The 27,727-nt window shown below is 37.8% G+C and overlaps 1 protein-coding gene across 1 annotated transcript in view; it reads right to left on the bottom strand.

Moving 5' to 3' along the window:
• Nucleotides 1-27,727, bottom strand: part of EEA1 (early endosome antigen 1) — a 125,308-nt gene that overhangs the window by 34,214 nt on the left and 63,367 nt on the right. Inside the window, 5 exon segments of the mRNA XM_021091260.1 lie at nt 1,406-1,609; nt 7,933-8,052; nt 9,497-9,646; nt 15,288-15,626; nt 21,538-21,654. Of these exon segments, the coding sequence (XP_020946919.1) occupies nt 1,406-1,609; nt 7,933-8,052; nt 9,497-9,646; nt 15,288-15,626; nt 21,538-21,654 (930 nt within the window).

The raw sequence follows: 27,727 nt of genomic DNA, 5'->3' as shown, positions 1-27,727 counted from the left end.
TTAAACCTCTCATTCCTTAGTTCAGTGAGACCACTGTGCTCTCTGTGGATTCCCCCACCTGCACCAGGCTGGAAAATGTCTCCAGGTCAAAAGTTGGAGATGTTCATTTCACCTGCTTTTCTTCTCTGAGATGAAAGCCCGATAGTGATTTTTGTTTGTTTTTTGTTTGTTTGTTTGTTTTTGCTTTTTAGGGCCACTCCTGCAGCATATGCAAGTTCCCAGACTAGGGGCTGAATTGCAGCTATAGCCTCCACAGCATAGCCACAGCAACTCAGGATCTGAGCCACTTCTGTGATCTACACCACAGCGCATGGTAAACACCTGGATCCTTAACCCACCAAGCGAGGCCAGGGATCGAACCGGCATCCTCATGGATACTAGTCAGGTTCATTTCTGCTGAGCCACGAGGGGAACTCCCCTATAGTATTTCTTGTACAATGTCTGAAAACAGTTATTTTATAGTTTTTCCCACTTTTCTGGCTGTTTAAAGTGGGAGGACTAAATAGCTTGCCAGTTATTCCAACACAGCTAGAAGCAGAAGGACATAGATTTATTTTTACCTACTCTTTTTAAAAAATTGTATAGGCTTTTCTGACATTTGTATAACATGCAATGTTACGTTGTATGCAACTTCCAACTAAAAACTAGGCTAAAGAATTCCTCATAAAACTGGTAGCCAAGGCTAACTTTGAAATGCAGAAAAAGTTTTGTGTTATATTCTAATACCTAAATTAGAAAAGTGATATGGCCTACTGATACTTTTAAAACTTTTTCATTTAGATAATTATGATTCACCTATTGGGCAATTCTTCCCCAAAAGTGACACTAAATGCTTTACAGTTTGAAAACATATTGAGCTAATAAATTTTATGTTTCACTTAAACTAACATACAAATGTTAAAATAAGAAGTCTGCTTATCAAAATTGTTATTAACTATATATCCCAAAGACATGTACATTATCAAATATATGTATAACCACTACGTCTGGATATTAAGCAATACACAGAAATAACTAACACCTGATATAGTTTATAAATATATTCTGTTCCTTACTTTTCCTTTTCAAAACATCACAAAATGCCAAGAAGTAAGTCTAACTTCCCAGTGTGAACTAACTATACTTTTCCAATGAGTTAACATGGTTAAATGATTTGCTTATGGTCACACAGGTAATAAGTTACATCCTGGGGTGTGAACTGAGATTTCCTTTATCAAATCATGGTAAATAACTTATTTTCACTGCAATAGCAACCCACCTCTAAGGTAAATGAGACGGTATTTTTCAGAAATACATAATAATTTTACAAGTACTAAAATTAGCAGAATCATTTACACAAAGCACTTAGTAAGATTTAGAGAAATAAAAATAAATTTTAGAAATAGAATACACTAGACAAGCTTACTTGTTCCTGTAATATATGGTTTTTTTCTTGCAATTGATTAAGAACAGCAGTCTCTCCTTCACCAGCCTGAATTTTTGCATAAAGATCTTCTCTTTCCTTTTCTAAGAAAGAAATATTTTCTTTACTCTCCTGTAATAAGGCTTCAAGGTTCTGGATCTTTTGGTCCTTATCACCAATTTGACGAAGTACTTGTTCCAAATCATTCTGAAAAGAATTGAAAACTACTACGTTAAAAATAGAGAACTTAAAGTTATTCCTCAAACAAAATGACTCAATAAATTTTAAGATTCATACCTTTAGTCTTACATGTTTACTAATCATTACATTTTAATATGGCAAATATAAGTAAATAATTATGACAATATAGTTAACAACATAACGCTATATTTTACATATATTTATATATGGGGGAGAGCTATCCTCACAGCATGTGGAAGTTTTCCAGCCAAGGATCAAACCCAAGCCACAGCAGCAACCCAAGCCACTGCAGTGACAACACCAGATCCTTAGTCTGTTGCTCCACACAAGAACTCCTAAATCTACGTTACTAACAAACTAGAATTTAACCAAAAATCCCTTCGATTAACCACATGCTTACTCTAACACTCTAACCTCACCACCTACTGTAATCCTGTTTAATCCATTTCAGACGCATGGGACTCCTCATTATTTCTGATCACACCAGGCACAATCCCACCTCAGAGCCTTTGCACTGTTTCTTCTACCTGGCACCTTCCCTACAGAGTCACGTGGCTCATCCCTGGCCTTCAAATATCTGCTCAAATGTCAGCTTCTCAATCACATCTACCCTGATCGTTACATTTACAACCGCGGCCTTGGAGTTCCCATCGGGGTACAGTGGAAGTGAATCTGACTAATATCCATGAGGATGCAGGTTCAATCCCTGGCCTCACTCAGTGGGTTCAGGACCCAGTGTTGCCATGAGCTGTGGTGTAGGTCGCAGACAAGGCTCACATCCTGTGTTTCTTTGGCTGTGGCAGCAGCTATGGCTCTCATTCTGACCCCTCGCCTGGGAACTTCCATATGTCATAGGTGCAGCCCTAAAAAAGAGAAACAAATGCTCCTTTACCAGTGCTCCCTCACCTGAAAGTTTTTCTTCCCATAGCATTTATCTCTTCTAACATACTAAATAATTTACTTATTTTCCATGTGTATCTGCCTCCCTCCACCCCTCACAAGAACATACACTCCATGAAGATGAGGATTTTTGCCTGTTTTATTCGCTTATGTATCCAAGACACATGTGCTCTAAGATACTTACTGAATGAATGGGAAAGCAAGGGCTGCTGTCTAACAGACATACACTCACGAAGGTGCTTTCCAGTAACCCAGGAGGACCCTTCTATTGCTCCATCAAGCTTTCCTTCTTTTCTACTTTACCAAGGGCCTTCATGTTACCCAGCACATGTACAAACAGCCCACCTCTGGAACCACACCCTTGCATGTTTTGGGGCTACCTGACCCACAGCCTTTGCCTCTCTCTCCATCATTCTAAGAGAGCCAGAGAGATTCCACCCAGAACAAGGCCCTAACAAGCCCTTCTGCAAACGTTACAGTAGCCCATCCCACCTTGCTGAGACAGAGCCAGCAACCACATATACCCTCAACAATGTGTGCCAATGTTAAAATAGGTGAAAACAGTTACTTTCAAACACGTTTCTCATCTATGCTTCCATCACAAAACAATGAAAAGCAACCAGGTTTACTCTGTGGTCATCCTCTGTTCCTGCCACTAATGACCCCTTTCTGCACATTGCACTAATCTTCTGGAACCACAGTGCAGGCCTGAGCTTTTTCCAGAACTAGCACTCTACGGCCAAGTCTACCTGAAATTTGGTTCTCCCTTTAGAGGTACTCATTCCCCACCAGCCCCCTCTGATACATAAGGACTGTTCTGTTGGGCAAGCAGGAGGGGTTCACTTTTTCTAGATTTTTTTTTTTATCGTCATTATTCTTACCCTCAAGTAAAAGCTTTATGACATTTTGGGAAGTATGTCATTCATTTATTCTACACTCTGTCCTGTGTTGCTATCTATATATCCCTACCTCATTCACTGAAGATTTGAGACCTGATTTAGTCTTTCTTTCAATCCCAATTTCTGCCAATTTCCTGGGAAATACAAAATACATAGAGAATTAAGAGTACAGCCTCAACATTCACATCATCTTAATTCCTGGACCTCTACGCATTCCATTCAACCACTCACATGCAGGATCTTACAGTCACCTGAAATTTCTCCAGATAAAAAAATGTCAATCTATCCTACTCTGTGACCACAACTTCCTGACCATTTTTCAAGTTCCTGACCTCGTTTCTGCTCTCCAGTGTCAGAGACACTGACCTCAATTTTCTTCTAGCTTTTTTAGTACCTGCCTAGCTTCCCTTGCCGAACCTCATGTATGGATGTGAACTGAGCTTAACTGTTCTTCATCTACATTCTCCATTTCCTTCCACCCCCAAACTGCCAATACGGCCGCCCCAAAGAAGTCCAATCCTAGATCAGTGTTGCGATCTGCTTTCTGCACACCGACATTTCTGAACACTTTTAGAGCACATCACAAACCTCCACAGACTGGCACCACCACAGATTTCTAGATTCCGTCCTCTACTATACACTCAGAATCACCTTTTCAATCCTGTCACTTGAATGGGGGTGTCATCTTCAAACAGTCCCCTGAATAACCACGTAAAAACTTAATCTCCAAATTCTTAATCTCCGCCTACCTAACATTCAGCTAGCTATACCAGTCAAACTTTATCCAAAAAGGGGAGGGAAGCAAACCTTCAGGAATGATCAACTATAGTTTTTATTCCCCTTACCTATGAAATTATACACACACATATATAATTTTAAATTTATTCAGATACATACACATTTCCTCAAGCTTCAAAAGATATCTTTCACAGCGTAAGTTCAAACTTACCACCACCCACTGTATCAGGGACATCATAACTTAGCAATACCTTATTTCTTTAGTCACCTCCCATTCTCCAATATCCTCTCTACCCGTCCTTTAGTCCTAGACTATAAACATATTCAGGTATCTCTGGTTCTCAAAAACATTTCCTAAACCAAGTCCCACTTCGGTTTCTGCCCAGTCTTTATACAATTCACATTTAAATTTCAAAAGTAATGCATGTTTACTTTCCCAACTCCTTCACCTCTCACTTACTCATCCATCACAAATCAGACATTCTCGTCTATCACTTTATTGAAATCATGTTTAACAAGGTCACTCATTCTTACCTGCCTAATCTAATAGATCTCGTTCATGTATCATACTGGGCATGCTCTCCACACACCCGCATCTGAAGCTGATGATTACTCCCAGCTTTTGTCTCTCCCTAGTCCTTGGGCTTTCCCTCTGCAAGTTCCCCTTGATTCCTCTGATCATTCTCTCTTTCTCTGTGCTCTTCTTCCTCCATTCATCCATCCCCTAAATGCTACTGTTTCCCAAAATACCAGTTGTCCATTTTTCTCTCTATACTCTCCCCTCACATCTAATAATCCATTTACCCCATATATACTGATATCTCTCGCAGGTACTGTATGGCTGGGTCCACTCCTTCAAGCTTTCAATTAATATATCCCGTAGGTGGCTCAAGACATGTCCAAAACGGAACTCATCACACTGTCCTATAACATGGCCATCTTTCTCACATACACTAACACAGCGGATGATACTTCCGTGTACCATGCACCCAGTGATACCAGTCTGGAAGTCATTCCCTTTCTCTCTGATTCCCTACAACTATTAAGTCAGTAAGTCCTATTTATCTCCAAAATATCATTCATACTGGTCCCCATGATGCTTTTTTCAACAATCGCTTGAACTAAGGACATGATTGTTTTTCATCGAAATCACTGCATATATTATTAGTCTTTTAACTGATCCTGTCTCAGAGTATTCTCTCCAAAACCCATCTTTCACATAACCACAAGAATAACCTATCTAAAAATCACATCTTAAGACCATCAACACTCTTCTATCTTCGAGAAGAAAGGCGTTCCATAAACTTACCCATGTCTAATACTCTGGCCTCTTCTCTGACTCATCTCTATATTATCCTTTAAGCTCCAGCAAAACCGAACAGTTTAGGTCACATCAGCTTCAGCATTCTGTCCCTGGTAACTTCTACTTGGAGTACACTACTATTACCACCTATGCCACCCAGAAACATCTACACAACCTTTGTGACAGACTGCCCTTTCTAAGGAAATTTTCAATAACTTTTTTCCAGATTCTGAGTTAAAGAACCATCCTCTAAGCTATCATAATAATTGTATGCACATATGCACATCTGGAACTATACTCCACTGCATTTCTCTAATTAGTTTTCAGGATATTTCATAATGAGAGACTTCGCCTGGCCTCTGTGCCATCCTTTTCTTATTCCTCCCCGGGGAATAAGAACTTAATTCTTTGGAAAGGTTGGAACAAAGAGCTAAGACTGTCTAACTCAGCCCTTCACTCTCCCTTTAGTTTACGAGACAACCTGCCTAACAGAAAGTAAAAGGCTGTCATTTCCAGGTTGGTCTGTGATGGACGAATAAATTTCATTCTGGGGTACATTATGACAAAACCCCTTGACTGCAGACCAGTGCCAAATCCTCTACCTCAGCTTCACATACCCTTTTCTTTGCTACTCTTTATGGTAAAACTAGAGTTATCTATATTCGTTGTATCAAACTTTTCTCCTCCCGTTTTCTCTGACGCTCTCCAACAGGCTTTTGCCCTTCCTTCTCTTTAAAAACTGCTCTTATCAATGTCATCCATGACCTCATGTTGCCAAATCCAATAGAATTCCCAGTCTTCATCTTGCCTGACCTCCAGCCTTCTGACCACTCAAATGGAAATCCTTGAATCATCCTTGACTTCTCTGTCAATACCCCATATCAATCTATCAGTAAATCTGTCAGCTTTACCTTTCAAGTATATTTAGAATCTGACCGTTTCCCACTACCTGTATCGTTTCCACTCTTACCAGGCCATATCATTTCTTGTCTGGATTACTATAGTAGTCTCTTAGTTAATTTCTTTGATTCTACTCATGTGCCCCTACAGTCTACTCTCAATACAAGAGCCAGAGGAATCCTGTGAAATTACAAGTCAGATCAGGCTATTCCATTCTCAGAACCCTCCAAAGATTTCTCATCTCATCCACAGTAAAATCCTTAAATTACCTGAGCGGTTCAACATGTTCTGATCCCTTGTGATCTCTGCGCCACTTCTACCTCTCTCATCTCTCTCACTCCAAGCACTGGATTCCTGATGTTCCTTAGACAAGCTCCTGCCTCAGGGCCTGTTAATAAACTGACGCTCTTCTGATCTCCACTTGGCTCCCACCCTCCTTTCCTTCAGGCCCTTCATCTTCTTAGAGAGGCCTTCCCTGGCAACCCTATCACTGCAGTCCACCTCCATTTCCCCAGAGAGTTCCTCTTCCCTCTTTTCACTTCCATAGCATTTATGGCCATCTGACACACTATACATTTTGCCTATTTACCTGGGCTATTGTTTGCCTTCTTCACTACAGACATTTTGGTCTGCTGTCTCTGAGGTCATATACACAAAATCATTTCCTTGGCTGAGAGTAGACAGTAATATCTATTTGTTGGACTGAATGAATCAAAGAGCAAATAAGTGAATATTCTGATCTCTATCCATCTGACTGCCATGCCACTATCCAAACTCAGAAGCGAAAGAGAGGCACATTACTTACTACTTCCCTAAACTCCCGTACTGCTTCTGTGTGCACGTCATTAGACTGCCCTGCCTAGATGGCAGGCACGACATCTTACGCAGCTCGGTTTTCTGTGCTTACCGCAGTGCCTGACACATGGTGTTCAATAACAGTCAAAGAATTAATGAAAGACTGAAGGAGTAAATGAATGCCAAGGTCAAATTCATTTTAAACATTTGGGCACCACCTTACCCCTACCGTAACGAAACAAAAATTTATCTCCTTTCAATCATCTGAGCTATACTGTAGAATCGATACAAATTTAACTCAATCTCTTACATTTTCTATACCTACAATTCCAGTGTTCACATGATAGTTCTAAAGCAGGGAAGGACATAACCAATAAACAGTAAGTTCTAATGAAGGAAATGCTATTTTTTGCTAACTAAACCAAGAAATTTTATCTACGTTTTCAATTTTTCAAAAAGGTATTTTTAATAAATAACAATTTATTATGTATAAATAAGAATTTAAATATTTTAAAGAAATTTAATAAATCTGTTTAAAGAGATTTAATAAATTTAAATTTTATATAAGTAAATTTATAATAGGAAATAAACCTATTTATAATAAATATTTAATGTTTTAGAGAAAATTTTCAACATAGTAACCAAAAGAAAAATATTTTCTAATTTTCCAGATAATGAAAATTATCAAAACCTTTCATAATCAAGTACTCTGCATTAACTAATTTCACCACAACAGAAGGATAATTATTTGGTTAATTTTTGTTTAAAAGGATAAAAATTCAAATAGAATTTACCTGAGCTTCTCGAAGTTTTGCTGTAGTGCTTTGCTGAAGAGCTTGTTGTTCTTGATGCTGTTGCTTTGTTTTATCTAACTGATGCTGCAATTCTGTGGAATTTGCTACTTTTTCCTTCAGCTTAAAAAAAAAGTTGACAAAGGCATAATGCTATCACTTGTAAATATCTGACATCACCTCGAATCTCGAAATTCTCACGTCTGAAGAGAAAACTAAATTCAGACAATAGATGAAATCAACTTTAAAAGCAACATCTCATTACTTATAAAATCTTAATCTCATGATTAAGAAATTATTCCTGAGGTATAGATTCTTATCTGAGAAGAATAAAATTCTTTTCTCCAGATTAGCATGTAGTTTATTACTGTTCTTATGTACGAATATGACCAAGGAATTCATTATATATATATTGTTGTAACAATAATCTAAATAACAGTAGCAATATTTGTTTTACTTCTAATAAAAGACAATCTGATGTGGATAACTTTGAGTTTAACCAAATAATAGTTACCATTTTTAGCAACTCAGTTTAAATTAGGATAGCATTCAATCTCATGCTTAATTTAAAAAAAAAAAATCCTTAAATGCAAACTCAAAGTTCATATGCACCAACTACATGTCATCAATGCCCTCCCCAACTGTTCATTTTTCAGTTTCATTAGAAACTTCACTTTGGTTTTCTATTACTGGGATAGGATATTTCCCTCCTGGGTGAGAAGACTCTTTTTTTTTTTTTTTTTTTGTCTTTTTGCCATTTTCTTGGGCCGCTCTTGCGGCATATGGAGGTTCCCAGGCTAGGGGTCCAATCGGAGCTGTAGCCACCAGCCTACGCCAGAGCCACAGCAACGTGGGATCCGAGCCACGTCTGCAACCTACACCACAGCTCACGGCAACGCCGGATCGTTAACCCGCTGAGCAAGGGCAGGGATCGAACCAGAAACCTCATGGTTCCTAGTCGGATTCGTTAACCACTGTGCCACAATGGGAACTCCAGAAGATTCTTCTTAAGCAGCCTGATAGGTTCACCCTCAGAATTTTTCCTGCCTAAAGGTTAAGAGTAGTCCTCTTTGTAATTTTCTTTTTTTTTTTTTTTTTTTTTTTTAGGGCCACACACACGGCGTACGGAGGTTCCCAGGCTAGGGGTCGAATTGGAGCTACAGCTGGAGGACTACGCCACAGCCACAGCAACACCAGATCCGAGCCGCATCTGTGACCTACACCACAGCTCATGGCAACACTGGATCCTGAACCCACTGAGCAAGGCCAGGGATCGAACCCACAAACCTTATGGCTCCTAGTCGGATTAGTTTCCACTGAGCCAAGATGGGAACTCCCCTCTTTGTAATTTTTGATGACAACTTTAAGGAATACAAACACAACAAAATTACTTAATGTAGTTAATAAGTAGGATGTTATTATTGGGGAGAAATAAAAGACACAACTTAATGTTTTTTAAAAACCCAACTAAGCTCTTGAAAATAAAGACTGAACACAACAATATTGAAGATGCCTCAAATCTATCAATACATGTACTCAAAAAAACTCATTTAAAATACAAACTTACTTCTTCTTCTAAACGAGAAAGTTTGAGTTGTAGATCAGCCACTTGTTGTTCTTTATCCATCAACTTTTCACTTGAAAGCTGTCTCTGTTCTTTCAGCCTACCATGAGCTTCCCCTAGTTGGCGCTCTGTCTCCAGAAGTTTGCTATGTAACTTTAGAAAAGGAAAAAAGTACGTACATATGTATAAACACACGTATACTCACCACCATTAATACCACCACCTACTTTCCAGTGTTTTATTTTTCACCAATATAAACATATTAATTTTCATGATACTTTGGAGGAATCTGAAATTCAACTGAATTTTTTAATCATATAACTGATGATGAATTACATAAAGCTGTAATCAAACATCAGTTTTCAGGGCTTTTGCTCCCTTTTAAAAAAAAAAGTGAACTTGAAGCTCTTGTTAAGATCTAAGTGTTGTAATCACTTAGGGAACTCAATAAAATGAAACTTAAAATTAAGACACTTAAGGCACACTCAGACCTACTCCATTTTAGGTTTTGTGTCAGTTTTTTACTTTTTAGGGCCACACCCACAGCATATGGAATCTCCCAGGCTAGGGGTTGAATCAGAGCTGCAGCTGCTGGCCTATACCACAGCCACGGCAACACCAGATCCAAGCCGTGTCTGCAACCTACACCACAGTTTATGGCAACGCCGGATCTTTAATCCACTGAGCGAGGCCAGGGATTGAACGCAGCATCCTCATGGATAGTAGATGGATTCATTACCACTGAGCCACAACAGGAACTACCTCCACTGTAGGTTTTTTTTTAATTCCAGTGGTTCTTTTTGTTTTTCCAAGTTATAAACTACCACCGCTGACTTCTTACATTTGGATAATGAATAGAGCACAAAGCATTCCAAGTCCTTGAAATGGCACACAATTTCTAAATAAGACAGAGGAAAGAATATTTTCTTAAAATATTAGGTGATTCTCATTCATTAACTTTAAAATTGCTAGCTAGCTAAAACTAAAGGAGAAATTTGTCTTGGAGCTAAGAACTATCACTTTCTCAAATTCCTAATTTTCTCTGAAACTACCAGAAATTACAGCCAATTTCTCCTGTGGGATTGACCAGTGGTGGTTCTATTTAAAAAAAGTTTTTTAAGGTAATATTAATTTTATTTATTTACATATCTATATATTTTTTATGGCTGCACCCATGGCATATGGAAGCTCCCAGGCCAAGGACTGAGTCCAAGCTGCAGCTGGCAACGCCAGATCCTTTAACCCACTGCACTGGACCAGGGATCAAACCCGCACCTCTGCAGTGACCTAAACCACTGAAGTCATATTCTTAACCCACTGTGCCACAGCAGGAACGTCTATATTAATTTTAGAAGAATTACTGCACAAGTGCTGGGAGTGTAGAATAAAAAAGAGAGGCATGGAGATAAGAATGCAAGACATTCGGCAAGGCTTACACACTGAGAGTGCTTCTACACTCCAGCCTCTTAACACATTAAATCGAATCTCAGTACATACCTCAGCAAAACTGAATATTAGTAATGGGCACTCTGCAATTGTTTTCAATCAAAACTATTCACGTTAAATCTGAAAATACTAAGAATCTACAGCCTTTGTGTCATATATACACTCACATGCTCTATACCCGCATATGTCTTCATAGAAATTCATAGCTGGCAAGGAAAAATAAAGCTATATCAGAAAGTGGGCACCTACTATTTTCTTGTGCTATGAAACAACTTGTGGCTATCAAAATATATCCTATCCTCAATAAAGAAAACTAAAGTGTATTTCTAAAGTAAAACATACTTTCATCTAGCTAAAACAGCAATCAGTAACAAAGAGAAGGCATTAATTTTACTCTTGTCCTTAGCCAGCATACTGATAAATCTCTCCTTTCTCTTCTTCTTAAAATGCAGCGAATAAGCACTGTAATAGCTACCTGAACCCTCTTCTTCTCACTACGAGAACTGGATCCAATCCTGAAATATATGAAAGCCTTCAAAGGCCTTCAAAGTAAACTCATATTTCAAGCATCTAAGTACTTAATCTGTTGTAAACAGGCATTACCCATTTAGTTCCTGATTTTACTGGATAAGACTCTCCCAATATCATTATTAACACAGAGATAATCATCAGACTTCTCCCCTAGAAGTTTAGATTTAGTACATTTGAGCTGAAGCCCAGAAAGCCATATTTTCATATCAAGAATCAGATAACCTTACCTTCAGGAAAGTTCAGTAATCACTTGCCAAAAAGTAACACTTTAGGAGTTCCCTTTGTGGCTCAGTGGTTAAGGAACCTGACTAGGATCCGTGAGGATGCAGGTTAGATCCCTAGCCTTGCTGAGTGGATTAAGGATCCGTGTTGCTATGAGCTGTGGTGTAGGTCTCAGACATGGCTTGGATCCCACGTTGCTGTGGCTGTGGCTGTGGCTGTGGCGTAGGCTGGCAGCTGTAGCTGTGATTCGACCCCTAGCCTGGGAACCTCCACATGTCACAGGTGTGGCCCTAAAATAAATAAATAAAGTGGTCCTGGAAGGCTTTATTGAGGAAACAACACTGGAGTAAGCCTTATGAAGAAGTGAAGTCAACAGCACACTAAGAAAAAAAAAAAAAAACCACAGGCCAAGTAAAAGGCAGGAAAGCACTGTGAAGTATTAGTGTGTGTGGAGAACTGAAGGCAGTCAGCAAGGTTTCCCATGGTGAGAGATGAGCTTGAATACATAGTGTGGGCCATGCTACATGCAGATGTTTACATGACCAAGTAAGACAGCTGGATTCAATTCAAAGCCACCAAAGGGTGTTAGGCCGAGGAATAAATTGACAATCCTTCACATTTTTAAAATGATGCTTCTGGCTTCTTTATGGAGAATAGACTAAGGAAGTCCCTAGAAGAAAACTTGTAAAAAGCTAATGCAGTAGCCCAGGTAAGCAATGGCAGCAGCTTAGATTAAGGGTGGCAGCAGCACTGGTGAAAGGAAGGGGACAGATTTGAGTCATCCGTGAACAGCAGCCTACAGACAGCACAGCATGCTGACGGGAAGAAGGTGAGTGGTATCACTTCAAGGCCTTCAGTATGACCTTCTCACTTTGTACAGAATTGTGACTAAACCAAAATATTATGTGTGCATTTTTCTTTGTATAAAAATACTGAATAGGTTCTCAAAAATTCCTGATGCCTCTACACCTACTGACAACCAAATGAAACCCAAACTCCTCAGTCTGCTACACAAGATCCTACATAATACAGTTCTAAATGCTCTTTGCAATCAAAATAGTCCAGTGCCATTATACATACCCTATCAGAACATCTTCTTAGAATACTCCTCGTAACACTCTCTTGCCCGAGTTTACTATGCTGCCTCAAGACCCTCATGCCTTCAAGCTGGTACCTGTCAAAACCCACCCAATAATCACAATTTCAAGCACCACCTCCCGCTCACAGTTTTTCTTCATCACATAACAGAATAAAATAATTATACAATATGAAGTACTATGGCGGGGGGCAAGAAAACAGGAGAGGAACTTTTCCAAATTCCCACAGTAAGCTCATAATATTATAGTTATCATATTCTTTGATAGAGGATAGTACCTGCCTCATCCTCAATGAGATTTACATAATTTTTTTTTGTCATTCTCTCTTTGTAGGGCTGCACCCACGGCATATGGAGGTTCCCAGGCTAGGGGTCCAATCGGAGCTGTAGCTGCAAGCCTACGCCAGGGCCACAGCAATGAGGGATCCAAGCCGCATCTGCGACCCACACCACAGCTCACGTCAACACCAGATCCTTAACCCACTGAGCAAGGCCAGGGATCGAACCCGCAACCTCATGGATGCCAGCCAGGTTCGTTAACCGCTGAGCCATGACAGGAATTCCAAGATTTACATAATTATTTAAGGCAGGTACTGTTTCCTTTTTCATCTCTGTATGTCCTAATAAATAAGGCATGGTATCTTTTAGAAACCATAAATGCCCAATTTGTTTATCTGAACTGAAAGTCAAGTATCTAAGTTATATTTAAGTTATTCACAGATATCCCCAAGCCTCTGTTTCCTTCCATTGTGAATGCCTACATTTATTCATTCACTTACTTACTCACTAAAACATTTGCTAATCAACAAGCAAAATGCCAGAGAGCTGGGATAAAAACTGAGTAAAGACACTGTCTCTGCACCCACAGAGTTCAGAGACTAGTGAAGAAAGATACAGAAGTTACGATAATATACCATACTATGGTTACTCAAGCAATCAAGATGTGTACCTGCTTAAGAAATCTCTGGAGGAGGTGGAACAAGAAGTGGCAATATGCAGAAAAATATATCTGGAAAAGTGACGGTAAAGTAAGTAATATTTACAAGGAGAAGAAAAATAGGAAGAATATCTCAAGCTAAGAAGACAGAGGAGTCATGCCACAAAGCAAGTATTACTGATCTTTAAGAGAAGAGAGTTGAACATTATCAAAAAAGTGACTGAGAACTTCAGTCTCCCTCAAACTACCATTTTTCTACCACTTTTAATGTCACCTATAAGAATAATTACAATACAGAATTCAAAAATTGAGTTAGTGTTGGACTTCCCATCATGGCTCAGTGGTAAGGAAACCAACTAGTATCCATGAGGATGAGGGTTCCATCCCTGGCTTCACTCAATGAGTTAAAGATCCGGCGCTGCCATGAGCAGTGGTGTAGGTCAGACACAGCTTGGATCTGGCATTGCTGTAGCTGTGGTGTAGTCTGCCAGCTGCAGCTCTGATTCAGCCACTAGCCTAGAAACTTCCATATGCCATGGGTACAGCACAAAAAAAAAAAGAAAAAAGAAAATCTGAGTTAGTGGGAAAGTCAAAATTTCGATTAAACTTCATCCGATAGGTATTATTTATCTATAAAAAATAGTTGTTAGGACTAATTTGTTTTCTTCTTTTAAAATATCTAATTTTTAGGGAGTTCCCATAGTGGCTCAGTGCTAAAGAACCCAACTAGTATCCATGAGAATGAGGGGTTCGATCCCTGGCCTTGCTCAGTGGGTTAAGGATCCAGCACTGCTGTAGTGTAGGTCGCAGATGCAGCAAGGATCCTGTATTGGTGTGGCTGTGGTGTTTGCCAGCAGCTACAGCTCTGATTCAACCCCTAATGTGGGAGCTTTGTTATGCTGCAGGTGAGGCCCTAAGAAAATAAAAAGAAAAAAAAATCTAATTTTTATATTATTGGCTTAATAATACTTATATTTTGATGGAGTTCCCGTCATGATGCAGTGGGAATGAATCCGACCAGAAACCCTGAGGTTGCAGGTTTGATCCGTGGCCTCGCTCAGCGGGTTAAGGATCAGGTGTTGCTGTGAGCTGTGATGTAGGTCACAGACGAGGGTGGGATCCTGCGTTGCTATGGCTGCGGTGTAGGCCGTCAGCTGTGCTAGCCTGGGAACCTCCATATGCTGCAGGTGTGGCCCTAAAAAGCAAAAATAATAATAATAATAATAATAATTTGAAATTTCAGTAACGAGAACATAAAAAAGATTCAGACTTTTAAAAGAATTATCAACCATTTGAATTATTTAAATAGCTAATACCTACTGAGAACCTACCATGTGCCCAGTACTACGTTAAGCAACTTACATGTATTAATTCATAAATATTCCACAATATTCATTTTAAAGGAAATTGAAATTTAAAAAATAAGATTTGACTCAATACTACAGGTCATGAAAGTTAAGAGTTAATTTTTTTAATGGACTATATTATCATCAAACAACCATCAAACACACTAAGAAGAAACCACAGGGGGAATTACAATAAATAAAAATAACAGCTCTTACCTGATTAATTTCACTTTGGAGTTGTAACCCATGCTGCTCCTTCTCTTCTCTCTGTTGTTGTAGCTGTTTAAACTCTGCCTTAAGATGCTGGTGCTTGGTCTCCACTTCTGATAATTCTTCTTTGAGCTTTTGAGTAGCTTCTCCCTTTTCACCCAATTCTGCCTGTATTCTCTGCAGTGAAGTTTCAGATGCAGATAACCTTGACTGAAGCTGTTGACAATCTAGGTCTTTTTGGTGAAGGCTTGCTTGTATATTCTTCTTACTCACACATTCTTCATTATGTTTCTCCTCTAACTGAGTATAGTCTAGTTCTTTCTTCTGCAACTTTTCAGTCAAGTTCTGAAATATCAATTTAACAATTTACTTCCTTTCCTAATATTTTAATTACTCTAATTAATCTTCAGAGTGATATATCATTTCTATTAAATGTTTTAGTCAATACTGTAAAAAAAGTGAAAATATTGTAAACAAGAAGAGTTAAATTATTAAATACTAAATGGTTTTATTATCAGTCCACTTGACTAAGCTCTACTAATGTAATTTAAGAACTACCTATAAAATTTTGACATAAAATGAAAACACTAAAATCGACTAACTAGATTCTTTAGAGTGTGCAACATATCTATAACCTCCTATTTGAATTAAAAATTAAAACAGGTAGTTTTTACCTATCATCAAAAATTATTTTAGGAGTTCCCATCATGGCTCAGTGGTTAACAAATCCGACTAGGAACCATGAGGTTGCAGGTTCGATCCATGGCCTTGCTCAGCAGATTAAGGATCCGGCACTGCCATGAGCCGTAGTGTAGGTCGAAGACCTGGCTCGGATCTGGCGGTTGCTGTGGCTGCGGTGTAGGCTGACAGCTCTGATTGGACCCCTAGCCTGGGAACCTCTATATGCCGTGGGTGCAACCCTAAAAGGACAAAAGACAAAAAAAAAAAAAAAAAAAAGAAATACATAATAAATTACGCTGATCATAAAGATCCACTGTATTTATACATCTGGTCAATTTCTAAGAGGACAACTCTGATATCAAAGAAATTAAAAATCAAACTGAGATACAAAGATTAAAGTGTATGTGGTGGTTTTCTACATATAGTTTGACAGGAGGGGGAAAAAGTGGGGTAGGAGGTACAGAGGTTTTCATAAGCCATAAAAAAGAGTAAATTTTAAAAGCCAGTCAGGGGAGTTCCTGTTGTGGCTCAGCAGAAACGAATCTGACTAGCATCCATGCATGAAGACACAGCTTCAGTACCTGGCCTTACTCAGTGCGTTAAGGATCCGGCATTGCCATGAGCTGTGGTGTAGGTCGCAGACGTGGCTTGGATCCCAAGTTGCTGTGCCTGTGGCATAGGCCAGCAGCTACGCTCCCATTCGACCCCTAGCGGGGAACCTCCATATGTCACAGGTGCGACCCTAAAATGACACTAAGTAATTAATTAATTTAATTAAATAAAAGCCAGTCAGAACCAAGAGGTGATAAGAAATGGACAACAGTAAACTGGTATGATTTCTTTGGAAAATAGTTTGGGATCACCTAGTAAATTTGAGCATGTATGTAGCCCACAATGCAGCAATTTCACATGAGAATACATAACAGAGAAATTCTTACACAAATGCATGAAGTTTGTATGTGGGTGTTCACAGCTATAGTATTTGAAATAGTAAGAAAAAAACTGTGAAAAAATAGGAAGCATATATAGATCACTTCTGCTGTACACCAAATAATATAACTGTTACATAGAAGAGCACTTATGTGATTTAATTATAGACTAAGCTAGCTGATTTTTCCATGAAACACCAGTTTTTATGATAAAGAATGACAAGACAAACAATAATTATTCAGACTTGGGTAGGAAGAGAAACTGTCACTTCAAAGAATAGAGCTGATAGTACTGACTGCCAATGATAAAATTCAAGCTTCCAAATGAAGCTTAGAATTTTGGAAAATTTGTATTTACCACCAGAAGCTTGACACGTCCTCATACTTAAAGCTTATTCTGACATTAATGGTTTATATTAACAAATGTGATTTATTTATTTTTTTGTCTTTTTTGCTATTTCTTGGGCCGCTCCCATGGCATATGGAGGTTCCCAGGCCAGGCGTCCAATCAGAGCTACAGCCACTGGCCTATGCCAGAGCCACGGCAACGTGGGATCCAAGCCACATCTGCAGCCCACACCACAGCTCACGGCAACGCCGGATCGTTAACCCACTGAGCAAGGGCAGGGACCGAACCCACAACCTCATGGTTCCTAGTCAGATTCATTAACCACTGCGCACAATGGGAGCTCCACAAATGTGATTTATTTCATATTACACAATGAAATGTGTCAATATTAAAAATCAACAGAGTTCCCATCATGGCTCAGTGGTTAACGAATCCGACTAGGAACCATGAGGCTGCAGGTTCGATCCCCGGCCTTGCTCAGTGGGTTAAGGATCTGGCATGGCCATGAGCTGTGGCATAGGTGGCAGACGCAGCTTGGATCCCGTGTTGCTGTGGCTCCAGTGTAGGCTGGCAGCTACAGCTCTGATTCGACCCCTAGCCTGTGAACATCCATATGCCGTGGGTGCGGCCCTAGAAATGGCAAAAAGACAAAAAAAAAAAATAAAAAATAAAAAAAAAAAATAAAAATTGGCATAACTCAGTCAACCAATATTTTCCACATGACTAATGCATGATGTTAGAAAACTATGCACAGGAGAGGTCCACTCACAAGGCAAGATAGAGGGAAGAATTCTAATGTTACAAACTGCATTGATACGGTTTCAGACTGTACACTGTCACTTTTGAGAAACTATACCTTATCTAGTTTCAGTATAATATCAAATAAAAACAAGCTACAATTATCTAAAAAAAATGTTAAGACAGCATTCTCCCTTTTCCCACTACGTAACTGTGTGAGACTAAATTTTCTTCATACACTTCCAATCATATCACAACATACTAAATGTAAAAGCAGATATGATAATCCATCTGTCCTATATTAAGCTAGCTACTAAGAAGGTTTGCAAAAATGTAAATCACTACCACTATTTTCTGTTTTGGAAAATAGTCATTTTTCTAAGAAATGGTATGTATGTTAATATTTAATGGCTATGTTTTTAAGTAAATTAACAAATAGATTTTTAATTTGTTTCTATTTCTAATGTAATTATCCACACATATAACCCCCCAAAATAAAAGCTCTTTGGGGTTAGTAACAGTTTTGAGAACATAAAGTAATCCTGAGATCAAGAAATTTGAGAACTACTAGCCAAGGGTGTAAGCAATAAATTACCCTAAAATTTAGCAGCTTCAAATTATACCTATTATCTTACACAGTTTTTGAGGGTCAAGAATCCAGAAACGGCTTGGCTGAATGGTTCTACCTCAGGGCCTCTCAAAATATTGTAGCAAACTATGGACCAGAGTTGTAGTCTCTGAAGACCTGAAAAGAGCTGGAAGATGTGCTCCCAAGCTCATTCGCCTGGCTCTGGCAGGAGGCTTACTGTTCACAGCTAAGTATTCTCACCTCTTTTTCCCCTTTCGAACATGTTATTTTCTGCCCTGATTTTCTGTTGTTGTTGTTACACTTCACCAAAATATTAGGCTCAAGTTATTAAAAGCAAAAAGTCAAGAAATTCACCATATTTTTGAATAAAAACATTTAGTAACTCCCTACTCCTCTACCACCAAAGAAGTAAAGACACGAAAAAAGGTATTAATATCAATACCTGCCCTACCCCAAAACTAAGTATTACCTGTTGCTCATCTTTAAAGATAACAGAATAAAAACAGAGAGCCCATAAATAGTCAAATGATTTTTCAGCAAGGGTGCCAAGACCATTCAATAGGGAAAGGACAGTCCTTTAACAAATTCTGCTGGGAAAACTGGATTTCCAAATGCAAAATAATGAAATTGGATCCTTACCTTACACTATAAAAAAACTAACTCAAAATGGATCAAAGACCTAAACCTGGAAGCTAAAACAATAAAACTATTAGAAGAAAATGTAGCTGAAAAGTTTCATGACACTGAATTTGGCAATAATTTCCTAGATATGACACCAAACACAAAATCATCAAAAGTAAGAACAGATAAACTGCATTATGTCAAATTTAAAACTACCACGCATCAAAAGTGTGATACTGTGCAATACCCATTAGGTCTGATCCCCACTTCTGGAACCAGGCTCCTAAAACCCTGGGAATTTCCTATGTGATAAACACCATAAAGATATCCTTTATCAAAACAAGCCCCTTTCAGCCGCCCCTAAGTTTATATTGAGGTGATTTTCTTAGCAAGCCCAAATTATGAGGAACCATCCCTGAAGAAAGGGTTGGAACTGTCAGTCTCACCCCAAGCTCCAGGGAGGGAAGAAGGGCTAAAGGTTGAATTAATCACCAGTGGTCCATGATTTAATCAATTACACCCATGTAAGGAAGAAAAGGGTTTTGAGAGATCCTGACTTAGTAAATAGGTAGAGCACCCAAAGGAAGTACGGAAGTTTCAAACCCTTTCCCACATACCTTGCCCAGTGCATCTCTCCCATCTGGCTGTTCTTAAGTTACAGTCATTTATATAAATGAGTAATCTAGTAAGGAAAACACTTTGCCAAGTTGTGTGAGTCACTCTAGCAAATTAATTAAACCAGAGGCAGAGGACTGGGAACCTCCCATTTATAGCCAGTTGGTCAGACATATAAGTAACAAGCTGGACTTTCAATTGGTGTCTGCATTGGGATGTGTATGTGTTGGGTTGGGGGTAAGGGTGCTCAGGCACAGTCTGTGGGACTGTACCCTTAATCCGTGAAATCTGATGCTGGCTTCAGGTAAACAGTGTAAGAATTGAGTTAAACTGTAGGAGCCCCAGCTGGTGTTACAGAACTGTTGATATATGGAACACCCACACATCTGATATCAGAAGTGAAATTTTAGTGCACCACAGAGAGGAGAGGAGTCACACAGGAGTGTTTTTCCTCTACAAAAAGATACAATCAACAGAGTAAAAAGGCAACCTAAGCAATGAGAGAAAATATTTACAAGTCATATATGGGAAAAGGGGTTATTATCAAAAACATATAAAGAATTCCTACAACTCAACAACAAATACACAAACAACCCAATTAAAATTATATAGCCAAGAAGCATATGGAAAGATACTCAACATCCTAATCATTAGGGAAATGCAAATCAACCATGATGAGATACCACCTTAACATGCACTGGGATGGCTACTATTAAACAAACAAACAAACAAACAAAAAACAGAAAATAACAAATTTGGCAGGGATGTGAAGACACTATTGAATTCTTATGCTCTGTTGATGGGAAACTAAAAGGATGCAGCCACTATGGAAAACAGTATGGAGATTTCCTCAAAAAATTGAAAACAGAAATATCATTTGCTCCAGCGGTCCCACTTCTGGGCGTATACCCAAAGAACGGAAAGCAGGGTCTCAAATAGATATTTGTATATCCATGTTCAAAGCCCCACTATTCACAATAGAAACAGCCAAAAGAAGGAAGCAACAGATGAGTAAATAATATGACATATACATACAGTGTAGCATTATTTAGCCTTAAAAAGGTAGGAAATTCTGACACATGCTACAACATGGACAAACCTTTTGGACATATCCTTTGTGAGTAAGCCAAACACAAAAAGATAAGTACTGGAGTTTCCCTCATGGCTCAACAGAAGCAAATTTGACCAGTATCCATGCGGACTCAGGTTCAATCCCTGACCCTGCTCAGTAGGTTAAGGATCCAGTATTGCTGTGAGTTGTGATATAGGTCACAGACATGGCTCAGATCTGGTGTTGCTATGGCTATGGTGTAGGCTGGCAGCTGCAGCTCCAATTCAACTCCTAGCCAGGGACTCTCCATACGCCGCACGTGTGGCCCTTAAAAAACACAACACACACACACACACACAAACCACAAAAAGATAAATACTATATGATTCCACTTACATGACTTACTTAGAATAGTAAATTCCTAGATGTAGAAACTAGAAGGGGTTTGTGGTTAGGGAGTCAATGAATGGGAAGTTGTTTAATGAGCATAGAGTTTTAGTTTTGCAAAATAAAGAGTTCTGGAGATTGGATGCACAACAACATGAACGCACATAACAATAAAAAAAAAAAAGCCACAAACACAATAAATCATACTATACTGTGACAATATATAAATAACACAAGATTAAAACTTAAGATATATAAAATCAATTCACCATTATATGCAGTTTTTAAATTCTCACCTGATTTTTTTGTGTTAATTCATTAACTGAACTTTTAAGTTTTTGTAGTTCCTGCACATATACAGCAACTTCCTGGGGGCCTTTGGCAAGTTCACTCCTCAGCTGGCTTATCGTGGCCTAAAAAGAAAAAAAAAAAAAAAAATTAGAGCACATTAAAATAAAAAAGGAAATAGAAGCATCCAAAGGTTTTAAGATTACATAGATTTCTATCGTTATTAAATTGAAATAATCCTTAGAAGGTTCAACTTGGTTCTTTATCTTACCACACCTACTGCCACCCCACATCTTTTTTGGCTAAAAATTAATTTTTAAAATTTATCTAAAATATACAACTTGGAGTTCCCTTCATGGCTCAGTGGTTAACAAACCTGACTAGGAACCATGAGGATGTGGGTTTGATCCCTGGCCTTGCTCAGCAGCTTAAGGATCCAGCGTTGCTGTGGCTGTGGTAGACTGGCAGCTGTAGCTCTGATTAGACCCCTAGCCTGGGAACCTCCACATGCCGCGGGTATGGCCCAAAAAGCAAAAAAATAAAATTAAAGTTAAAATAAAAAATAAAATGTACAACTTCACTTAATACATGAAAAATTGATATCCTATGTATCTGAAGTAAGCATCAAACTGCAAACTTGAATTCGACTTTAAATTCTATATTTCAATCCTCTTGAATTTAAAGAGAACATGCAAGCAATGCCTACATTTCCAATTTCTATAGCACAGCCTTTCTTTTTACTTCAAAACTGTTAAATTCATGGTTTACCCTTGAAAGTGATAAACCATCTTTTTGATAGTATCTCTCCAAATAAGTTATCAAACAGAAGTTAAATATAGTTTCAATAATCTGACCATAGATAAAATCCACAAATTAATTTGCTTTAATACTTAATATGTAAATAGTTCACATTTAATATTTTTAAATGAAAATGAATGTCTATTATTAAAGCAATGGTTAAATCATTTAATAAATAAGAGAAAGATAAACAAAGACCCTGAAAATACAAACTTCCTATACATGAAACCTTCAACCACTAGAGAGAGAGACTAAGTTATGATCTCCTGAAAGTGATGTTAACGAAAGAAATTTGTATTTCTAATACTGCTTATTGTCTTTACTTCTTTACATTTCTAAAGTTACAATTACTTTCATTGTCTATGTTCTTCACTAGTAAAGAAACATTATAATATGGATATGATACATTTAAAAAATTTTTTAAATATATAACTACATCAGTAGTTACTGTATCATATATTACAAACGAGTATTTTCATTTTCAAGAGAGACACCTTAGACGACTACTAATTTATTGTGACAGTAATGCCAAGAGATCTTTACCAACTTATTTTGGAAACTCTTTCAGAATGTGTGGCACTTTTATTTTAAAGGATTCGCTGGTGATAAAACCAAAACCACTGTAAATGGATAAAGTTTTAGACACAAACTAGTAAATAAGGTAACTGAACTGAATGCCAACATTTAGACTTATTAATGAAACTAATTTTTTGAGTGTTTTCCAAACTGATTTAAAGTCAATAAAAAGAGGTTTCAAAAATGTTTTGGGGGGAGTTCCTGCTGTGATGCAGTGGGTTAAGGATCCAGTGTTGCCTCTGTGGCAGCGCGGGTTGGATCCCCTCCCCAGCACAGAGGGTTAAGGATCCCACGTTGCTGCAGCTGTGGCTCAGATTCAGTTTCTGGCCTAGGAACGTCTATATGCCATGGGTGTGGCCATTAAAAAAAAAAAAAAATTGGCAGGGGGGAAATGGTATCTTTTCTGACATGTGTTCATGGCCTGACCTTTTAAGGAAAACATGTATATAAAAAATATATATATAATATACTTCAAAGAAGGAAATGTTTAAATGTTTATGTATTTTTAATTGTGTTCAAGTTAAAAGTATATCCTAATACCTTCTGTCTTAATCTGGTCATGTAATCTTGACAAGGATTTAGACATTGGGAGTTTATTTAAAATTGCTTCATCTAACAACTTAAAATCTCAGAATCATTTTCCATTAGCAACATTATGGATATTAATAAAAATATTAGCAATCCAGTTATTTTAAATTACCTTGTTTTAATTACATAGCATAAATGCCTATTTATCACACAAAAAAATTACCATATTTAAATCCCTACTTGTAGGAGTTCCCATCATGACTTGGGGTAATGAACCCCACTAGTATCATGAGGACACGGGTTCAATCCCTGGTCTCACTCAGTGAGTTAAGGATCTGGCACTGCTGTGAGCTGTGGCATAGGTCACAGACACAGCTCAGACCTGGCATTGCTGTGGCTACGGTGTAGGCCAGCAGCTACTGCTTTAAATCAACCCCTAGCCTTGGAACTTCCATATGCCACAGATGCGGCACTAAAAAAGACCAAAAAAAAAAAAAAAAAAATCCCTACATGTAAATACCTTATCAAAGAAATTACTAGAGTATCTCACACACAATGAGCAGAAATCAGTAACAGTATTTACTAAAATGCACATTTTTAGTTTATTTCATTAAAATACCTCGATTCTACATATAAGATGCCATGAGACATGTATGACATCTATCTTGGGGACAACATGCAAAAGAAACTAAATACATCCAAAATTACCTTCCTGTATCTTACAGCTTTTAGATATGTCCGTATAATTTTATAATGTACCCTTTGTACACTAAATATGTATGTTTTAAACTAGAATTTTTAAATATATAAAGGGAAACATTTAAAATTTTAAAATGTACTCAAGGTGGAAGAAAAGAAAGATGTAGCAAGAGTCTACATGGAAAAGTACATTTTAGTTACAGTGAAGGGGAGGAAGAAGAGTGAATCATAGGAAACGTCTACCTTCTCTACTGCACATTGTGAGTCCTTTTAATTTTTTACAATCATCTTGTATTATGTTTCTACTTAAGAAAAACAAAGACTCAAGAAAGACAAAATTTCAAAGGAAATAAAAACATTCACTATTGAGATATCACTATGGGTGAAATTCAAACAAAGAAGGCTCTCTGAGCCACACTGACGTTCCTCACCAGTTAACAGGCCAACTCATCTGCGCCTAGATGGCTTCGCACTTGCACTTTCCAGTTCTTCACCCTGCTTCCTGCTTACTTCCTTCTTCTGCCATGTATCCTCTCTGACGATACCTTTCCCTGGTCAGTCTATCTAAAAGCGTCCCACATTACTGCCAGGCCTCCTACTGTCTTTGCCCTGCTTTGTCTTTCTCACGGCACTTAGCACTAACTAACCTTCTATTATGATTTGGTCTACTTATATATGGCTTGGCGTCCACAAAGGGACATAAGCTTTATAACAGCAGGCATGCTAACTTATTCACTGTGGTACTCCCCACATGCAAAATCGGTGTGGATACTCAGGCATTCAAAAAAATACTCGCTAAAAGGATGAATTATGCTATCTCCAAGAAGTTAACAGAGATTTATACCCATGGAAACAGTATATAAGGCCCTGTAAAATAGGTGCATTTCCTTGAGCCCATGTTATCAAATACATCAGATTTTTATTAAAAACTTTAAATTACAAAATAATTAAGAAAAGATAACATCATGCTGGTGCTTTAGGACTATAATTATTGTCCCAATATTCTATTACTCTTAGTAGAAATTTGCTTGATTAATAAAACAAAAGTGAGCATATATTTGAAGTTCCAAGATTGCCTTAAAACACAGAATTGCCATATGATGATAGAAGGTGTTATATTTAAAGTATTACTAACATTAAAAACCTTCCAAAAACACATTACCTCGAGTTTAAGCATCTCCATTAGAAAGCGGAAAAAAATAAAATGATGGATGAAAGGTGGAAGACAGACCAACAAAAGTATACATTGAACACACAGCAACGAATCAAAACACACTGCTAAATCTGATCTCTTATATTAGCATACCTTTAATAAAAGATACGTAAATGCTATCTTTAATAACCATGCATGACTGTAATCATACTTATTCCATACCTTTACAAACTTCTTAGCTTTAAAAATTGGGATTCAAATGAATATATTTTGAATACAAATAAAATTATTTTTAAAAAAATCATTCCTGTTAAAGTCTACAACAAATATAAGTTGATTGCAGCTTTGATATTTTCAATAATGTAGATTTATAGGAAAAATACTTTTATTACACTTAACTTCTGACATAAAGAGCCATTTAAAAAGCATTTTTAAATGCTTAAGAATGAGTTGTTTTTCTATATGCTTTCTAAAATAGCTAGATTTTTTAAATGTCAATGAGTTCATAAAGCATATTCTTATTGAAAGGAATGGAACATATTTTACAATGTACACCAGACTATATATCTTGAGCCTCAACTAGAAATATCAAATAAATCACTGCATTTTTAGCTCCTTTAATCACTTTTACCATTTTGTTTCTGATGCCAATGTTTTAAGCTCAATAAAGCAAAATTATATAAAATAAAAATTTTTGTATTAAGTGATATAATTCACTAACACACTTGAGAATAAATAGAATTGAATTTTAGTACATTAATAAAATACATGTCATATATTTATAGTAGAAGCAGAATCTAAAAACAGTTATAAACATGTAAATGAGATGGAATGTTTAGACAGTAATTTGTTCTATATGGAAATGGTATGAGACGCAACTCAAAATTATGTTAAGCTACACCTAATACAAACATAAAATATGTCAAAATATAAAAAGTATCATTAATAAGTATTATGTCAAGATTAATAGCACAGGAGTTCCCTTGTGGCACAACAGGTTAAGGATTCAGCATTGCCGCTGCAGTGGCTAGGGTCACTGCTGTGACATAGGTTCAATCCCTGTCCCAGGAACTTCTGCATGCCATAGGCACAGCCAAAAAAAAGATTAATGGCACAAATTTACTTCTAAGGCAACCATAAGGCCGCCTAAAATAACATGATACAGAAAGAACACGGGCTTCAGATAAGATACAGGTTTTAAGAGATCCTCTAGAGGCACAGTGGAAACGAATCCAACAAGAATCCATGAGGATGTGGGTTCAATCCCTGGCCTCGCTCAGGGGGTTAAGGGTCTGGCATTGCGGTGAGCTGTGGTGTAGGTCACGGACGCGGCTCGGATCCCAAGTTGATATGGCTGTGGTGTAGGCCAGCAGCTGTAGCTCGACCCCTAGCCTGGAAACTTCTATATGCAGCATGTACGGCCCTAAAAATCCGCCCCCTCCCCAAAAAAAAGATCTGGGTTCTAATCCTAGGTTCTTTATTTTAGGTGCATGACTTTGAACAAGTTATTTAATCTCACTGAGCCCAGATTACTTACATACAAAACAAACTTATTACTTAGCTTACAGGGTTAAAAGAAACAAATGAGACCACATATTCAAAGTGCCTAGTACAGTATCCAAAACCTCGTTTTGCGCAATAGGTAAGAGTTTATTTCCAATAACAGTATATTACTCTGACTCTTTCACTACCACTTCCTCAAGTTGTTCAAAATATCTCAACATAATCTGATGTCTCAATCACTACACATCTATTAATTAAATAGAGTAAATATCATCCTTTCGTGCTTGTTTTACTAAACATATAATATAATATTAAATCCCGTCGTGGCACAATGGAAACAAAATCTGACTAGGAGCCATAAGGTTGTGGGTTCAATCCCTGACCTCGCTCAGTGGGTTAAGGATGCAGTGTTGACATGAGCTGTGGTGTAAGTCACAGAAGCGGCTAGGATCCAGAGTTGCTATGGCTGTGGTGTAGGCCAGCAGCTGTAGCTCCGATTTGACCCCTAGCCTGGGAACCTCCATATACCACGGGTGTGGCCCTAAAAAGCAGAATATACATATATTAATATTTAATATAAAATATTAAATCAACAATCACTCAGCAAGAACAAATTGTTTCCTTTTAAACTTTATTTCAAAATACTTGAAAAGACAAATTTTATGAAAACTTGGAAGTTAAGATGTGAAGAAGGGATTTCTAAGCTACTTTTCCTCTTTCCCAGAAAATCTTTTCTAGAGAGAGAAAAAAAATTTATCTTCTGCAACCAACCCTGTTGACAGGATAATATGGAAAGACACTAAGTCTTTACAGCCCAAGTCTTTTATAACTCTTGTTATAACTTTCTCCTCTTTAATGACCTCTTCCCCAACAAATGAAGGTATTTTTATGTACATCAGTAAAAATATAAATTTATAAAAATCCTCTACCTTAAAGTAATT

The sequence above is a fragment of the Sus scrofa genome, chromosome 5, assembly GCF_000003025.6.
Source record: "Sus scrofa isolate TJ Tabasco breed Duroc chromosome 5, Sscrofa11.1, whole genome shotgun sequence".
Taxonomy (NCBI): Eukaryota; Metazoa; Chordata; class Mammalia; order Artiodactyla; family Suidae; genus Sus; species Sus scrofa.
The sequence above is the reverse complement of the archived record's forward strand: the minus strand, read 5'-3'. Positions and strand labels throughout refer to the sequence as shown.